This window comes from Nelumbo nucifera, chromosome 1 (assembly GCF_055504915.1).
Source record: "Nelumbo nucifera cultivar China Antique chromosome 1, China Antique-T2T, whole genome shotgun sequence".
In the NCBI taxonomy this organism is placed as follows: Eukaryota; Viridiplantae; Streptophyta; class Magnoliopsida; order Proteales; family Nelumbonaceae; genus Nelumbo; species Nelumbo nucifera.
This window is the reverse complement of record NC_142649.1, coordinates 100,674,880-100,681,706: the sequence shown is the minus strand read 5'-3', so window position 1 is coordinate 100,681,706 and position 6,827 is coordinate 100,674,880. Positions and strand designations below refer to the sequence as shown.

General features: G+C 38.8%; 1 protein-coding gene across 1 annotated transcript; it reads right to left on the bottom strand.

The window, feature by feature from the left end:
- Positions 1-657: 657 nt before the first annotated feature.
- LOC104588442 (uncharacterized) lies at positions 658-2,577 on the bottom strand. The gene has a single exon (XM_010246379.3). It carries the CDS (start codon positions 2,313-2,315, stop codon positions 885-887), a length of 1,431 nt encoding a protein of 476 aa, XP_010244681.1. The 5' UTR covers positions 2,316-2,577; the 3' UTR covers positions 658-884.
- Positions 2,578-6,827: the final 4,250 nt, after the last annotated feature.

Sequence of the window (6,827 nt, the reverse complement as noted above, 5' to 3'; positions counted from 1 at the left end):
TTTGTAGGCCAATCTTGATGACTAGTGACAGCAACATCAATCCAATTAATAATGTTGTTTTGGTTGAAAAAAAAAATCAATCCTCTATTTAACTAATCAAGATTGTCTGTCTTAACTCTTAAGCGTTATTGGAATTAAAAATCAATCCTCCAATGAAATCTCACGATCGGGTAGACGGGTACTCCTTTTTTATGAACTTCCTATTGCTAATGCTATGTTCCTTGCCAGTATTATGTTTTATGTATAGTAGCAACTCAGCTAGACACAGTACTTTTTTAGCTATAGCCTAGACAGTTCCAGGGGTTCTATTCTTCCTGCCCACAAAAGAAAAAGAAAAAAAAAAAAAAAAAAGCAGGCTCTAATTCTCCACAGCTCACCATCTCTCTAATTTGCCCGGGTCTTTACATTCAGCAATTTTGGTCCTGTCTAGTGTCTACCTGGAAAACATGATCAAGACGCAACATCCAACCCAGACTATTCCTTCATTTCGTATAGGAAATTAGCAATTAGCAAGAATGAGAGAGAAGAGTTATTGAGTATGGATTGGGGAATGGGCGACCCTACAACGCCGTCACTCTCAACGCACAAATGACGCACATCATGCATGTGATGCCGTGGAATCAAAGTCTTGTGGTGGGCCCACGCACCAAAGAAGAGTTTCATTATTAAATCATCTTCTATTATTGTTCTCTGCTTCTATTATTCTCGGAATCACGTGTATTTTTTTCCAACTAATACTAATTAAAAAACCAGTTACCGGTGTATACAGACCATGATCACCCAAAAAGGTTTCTGCGATTATATGAAATTCATAATCAAACCTATTTGATTTAATTCTGACAAAAAAACGATTAAAAAAATATTTGAAGATCATATTCACACTATCACATAGAACCTTGGGAAGGTTTGGCGGTCAATTTACCTTCTTGACTCAACACCCCAGCAGCAGCGGCGGCGGCTGCTCGCCTGAGATCGACGCTCGTGGCCGTTATTGTCTGATATTGGGGCACTATACCTGGCTGCGCTGTTGTATAATAATACATTTGCCTCCCAGCTCCATCGTAGGCGATCTGCGTATAACCTGCATCCGCCATTGCTGCTGGCTTTATCACTCCAATCCCACCGTCTGCATACGCCCCTACTTTCGCTTGTGCCGCTACTGCCGGTGCTGCTGCCGTTGGTGCACCCACACCGTAGACGGGTGGTGGTGCTTCCCTGTAAACCTCTGGGACCACTCTTGGCATCGCGTAGTAATTCTGACCTATCTGACCTGTTATTGAGCGCCCCGTTGGTGCGTGATACACGCTACCCGGCGCCGGAATCAGATACACAGGTTGTTCCGTCCCCGGTACTGTCTCCGCAGCAGGCGAATAACCCCCAGTTGCCATGTGTCTATCTGGCCAATACGTTGCCGGAAGGGATACTGACACCGGAATGGGCGGTGGCGCCGCAGCCATCTTTTCGGGAATGTTTTGTACGTAGTATTCACCAGGGAAGACCTTAGCCAAGCTCTCTTCAGTTTTCCTCTGGTAGATTGTTTGCTCTTGCCCTGAAATCTGAAACTTCTGCAACTCCTCGATCTGTCTCTGGATCTCCGCTGGAGAAAGAGTTTCTATGTGCCGACCATCTTTGTTTGAATCCGATCCTAAAGCAATTTCAGATGGAGGCTTCTCCGGCGGGAGTGATTCTACGGTAGTCTCCTGCGATTTTGATGCAGTCGGAGGATCATATCCCTTATCAAAACCGAAGAGGAAATCGGGATTATTCTGCGTGGCGGCCGCTGGTGAGGAGGAGTCATCAGCCGGCTGGAAGGGGATATTATTCAGGGCGTCTAGGAACCATTGCTTATCAGGTTTCTCCTCATTAGAAGAAAACACAGTTGAGACAGAAGAATTCTGAGGAAAGAGGAAGAGACGGAGCCTAGCAGGTTTGGCAGAGGCACGGTACAGACGGTCGTATTCAAGCATCATATGCTCGAGATCTTCGTCATTGCTAACGGAGATGAGGGCATCAAGATCTTCTCCGGGTAGCTGATACTTGAAAAGGGAGACGTCAGCGTCACAGAGAGACGAGAGCTTAGAAATGATACCGGAGAAGCGAATGTTGCGATCAACTGTCAAGATCTTTGTATCACCACCGATGTAAGCCAGTTGGTTGTCGTGAGGACGAGGATGGATCTTCCCACCATAACTGCACATGAATTTCACCTTATAATTGGGAGGATCGTCCCAAGAAGGATTCTCGCAGTCGATCTCTCGTGATCGCGGCGAGGAGTTAACGGAATCCGGATAAGAGGAGAAGGAATAGTTATCCATGGAAGTCCAGATTTCAGAGCTGGGACCTGGAGAGTGAAACAATTCAGGTTTCAGAGCTCTGTCGTAACTCGTAAGCTTCTAGGGTTTTGAATGTCTCTGAAGCTCCTTATTTCTTAATTCTTATTACAGGTTGCGGAGACGATGGGCCCCGCCATTGATTGGGCTTGAGACCATCCAAGAAGAAAGAGAGAAAAAAAGAAGAAATTAAAAAAAGAAGGGATAACGAGTGAGCGTGGAAGCTACTCCTAGTCATTTGACTAGGATTGTCTACGAAGGGCTAGAGCTTGTGACTGAAAGGGGATCTGATTCGCTATCAGAGGGCTTTTCTGGTACAATAGCCTAGTATTGATCACTCTTCACTGGCGGTGTGAGATATGATGCCTTTGTTCATGATGGGCTATTGGGCTTTACATCGATCTGGATCTCATTTCTGTTGTGGGACCATTAGTGATCCAAAGTCCAAAACTACGGCCCACGGTATAACCTTCTGCATGCTTGGATTGCTAAAGTCTAAACCATCATTTCATTTCAAATTCAAACAATTGGATTGATAGTGAGAGTGGTTATTGGTTAGTTGAAGGTGAGGACCCGCACACAGATGACAGAACCTAGAAACTTGAAACTAGAAACTGTTGTTTCTAAGGAAATCGGGCCCACCACCAGCCCATGCAAATAGAATAAGCCCAATTAAAATGATCTTAATTCCTAATCAGTCAAATACTTGGATCCTTTTCATTTGTACTAATTCCAAAGTGAGGAGTGCAAATGAGTTGAATCCAAATTTTAGTTGAAATTTTCTCATTTGTAAATGAACTAAAATTTATAATTTTCTCATTTTCACTCCCTATATCGATATTAATTGCAAATGAAATTACAATTGTAGCAAATAAAGCGTAAGGACTAAGGAGAACTCTTTATAAGCTGATACTCATCATCAGATGGTTAAAATTATGCTAGAAAGTTGATGCTTTGCTCCACAGGCAGTGGTTTATGGGGATTCTAGTACTGATTCTAACATGCGCCGCATGTTTATGCAAATCAGTGGTCTATATTTTGAACCAACGCCGACTGGTTGAGTGGCAGACTGCTGAGACCTGAGAACTTGAGAAGGAACAAATTTGTCTGAGCTGTGTGTGTCTGTGTGGAGTAGTAGGTAATAACGAAGAAACACAGCATCAGAATATCAGATCGAATGACGCTAGCTGGACCCTAATATAGCAACTTATTGGGCCCTTAGTGGGCCCCCAGTTAAGAATGATGCATGAAACGAGCCATATATAAACCAAGACGGTGTTAATAACTTAACACCCAAAAAAAGGGGACCAAGACACTGTCCTCAGCTAAGGATCCCAACTGAACGAAATGCAGATGGAACAGAACCAGAATAACTGAGTACAGTACTCCATATTCCATAAGAGTGAATGAAGTACTGCTAGTGTTTGTGGGTCTGTGGGCTTTTCTAATACTCAATTGGCCCAATTGCTTAGTTTTCAGCCAAACTCATAATTATAATTTTAGGCAAAACCAGTGCTGCATCCATTGCATAGGCAGCAAAAGACCATTTTTTTTTTTTGTACTAAAAAGACCAAGTTATTTGAACGTAATGGTAAGTACACTTTATCACGTAAAAGCATATTATGTATGTTCTGTGAAATATGAATTAAAAAAATAAGCAAATTTTAATGTGATTGATTGAGATCTGGATTTAACCTGTAACTAATATTGATCAATGTATTGTTGAATTTAACCTGTAGTTAGGGGTGGATTCGAGCCAAGCCGAATAGTACAAGGCTCAAGCTCGGCTCTAGATTGTTCTACAAGGCACGAGCTCAAGCTCGGTTCAAGCCAGAACCTTGAGTTCAAGCTTGATTTTGAGAAAAAATATTTTATAAAAATAAAAAATTATATATAAAAATATTTATTATTTGATATTTAAAAAATTAAGAATTATAATAATTATTAATTATAATATTTTTATTATATTATATATATATATATATATATATATATATATATATATATATTCGAGCCGGCTCGCGAGCCTCACGAGCTGAGCTCTAGTAGGCTCGAGCTCGAGCTCAAGCTCGGTTGAAACCGAGCCGAGTCGAGCTTTTCATGAGCCAAGCTCAAGCAGCTCGTGAAAAGCTCGGCTCATTGCCACCCCCACCTATAGCTAATAAATTTATTGATGAATGCAATAAAACTTATTTAGTACTTAGAAGTCAAAAAAAAAAAAAAAACCTCTCCTTTCTCTCATTTGTAGACCCATCGGCATGACTTGTCAACAAATAGGTCCCATTTAAAGTTATATACTTTTACTAGTGGGGACCTGTGCAGTGCACGAGCTTTGTTAAAAGAAAGTTAAACAATAGAAATACATAGGAGTATATAATCGTTTTATATTTTAACCTTTTAATAACTAATCTAGTCAAACTTGACCCAAGTTGGTCGGCTTTATATATATAAAGTGGCAAAATTCACATATTTCTTAGTCTAAAATATTTTATATCATAAACTTATTTTTTAATAATACCACTATAATTTATTAAATTTAAATTTAATTTTTAAGTTTAAATATTTTGAAAAAAAATAAACCAAACCGAAAATAGATCCAAACCGATATAACCCGAGTTGGCAGGTTTTCACTAATGGTCAGTTCGGTTGCAAGTTGTTTCGCTAACCAAATCAACCTAGTCAGGTCAAGAGTTTGTCACCCGAAACTGACTAACCATTAGTGAAAACCTGCCAACTCGGGTTGTATCGATTTGGATCTATTTTTTGTTTGGCTTGTTTTTTCAAAATATTTAAACTTAAAAATTAAATTTAAATTTTATAAATTACAGTGGTATTATTAAAAAATAAATAATTAATTAAACTTATGATATAAAATATTTTAGACTAAGAAATATAGGAATTTTCTTACTTTCCGTATTAAAAATTATATTCAGGTTTGGTCTATTTACAAATGGCAAAACCTAGACCTAGCAATTGGGTTGGGTGGGTTGAGTTCGGGTTGGATCAAGATATTGTAGGTTGCTTTCAGGACGAGTCAGCAAGTGCTAGACCCTAACCCTAAATGTTCGGGTTAGGATTGACCCGCAGGTCAATTCGGGTCATCCCTAAAAATAACAGAAATTTTATAAAATAAAGAAAAAATACATGAAAAGTGTCAAAATTAAAAGAATTAGGCATAAAATTTCAAACATAAAATAAATATAAAAAAACTTGAACATTCAGCAATTCAAAGAGTGAACGATAAAGACTAAAGAGTAAAGAGTAAAGACGAAAGAGAGAAAGCTTATAAGAATACATGAATATTCCCAATTAAACCTAACAATCGGGTCAGCAGGTTGACCCATGACCCAACCCAACCCAGGTTTTTCTAGGTTAGGTCAGATCAGGTTCATGGGTTGAGTCAACATTTTGCCAGGTCTAGCCAAATTGAAACTAACCTAATTTGATCGGGTTGAAAAATTATTGAACCAAAGCAGATAAAAAATACAAAAAAAACTGACCAACTTAGGTCAAGTTAGATAGGAATGATTATTAAAAAGTTAAAATATAAAACAAATATATACTCTTATATTTTTCTATTATTTAGCTTTCGCTTAACAAAATCCATACATCGCAAGGATCCCCATTAATATATATTAGGGTTGTTCACGAGTCGGGTTGGGTCGGTTTACTGATGTTTTTCCAACCGACCCAACATAGTTGGGTTACCTGAAATTGAAACCGAAACCGACCTGATCGGTTTGGGTCGGTTTTGCTACTTAGTGGTGACTTAGTTGCTATTCAAGTGTTCATTTTTGGCTCTACATTCCCAAAGAAAACCAACATTTCCTTAATGTTTTGTGGCCCATCCATGGATCCAGTTGTGGAGGGAGCAGAGTTTGAGAGACAACTTAGTTAAGTAGGTTGTAATTAGGATAGAGACAACTTAGTTAAGTAGGTTGTAATTAGGATAGAGACAACTTAGTTAAGTAGGAACTAAGTAGATTGTAACTACTAAGTAGGAACTAACTACTAAATCGATTCGGTTTAGATCAGTTTTGATTTTCACACATGAAAACCGAAACCGAACCAAATCATCGATTTATGATTTTTTATAACCCGAAATCGACTGATGCTAAAGAAAACCCAACCAACTCAGATTGAATCGACCCAAGTTAATCGGTTTGATCGGATTGGGTCTTACTATGAACAACCCTAATATATATATATATATTACAAATCGCTGTCGATGGTGTTAGACAACTCGAGGAGTCAACTATATATAGATAAGCAAGAATCTAGCGTAGCTACTTTCTTTTTATTATATTGTGTGCCATAGAAGTAGCTGATGTAGGAGAATACATAAAGACAAATATGAATAGTAAACTGAAATAAATGTGTTTCATCTGTTTAATTCTCGAACGTATGGTTGAGTTTAGATCGTAATAATCATTTTTTCCCACTCACCTTCGTATTATCTTGCTGCACCGTACCACGAAAATAAACTCACACGGCTCA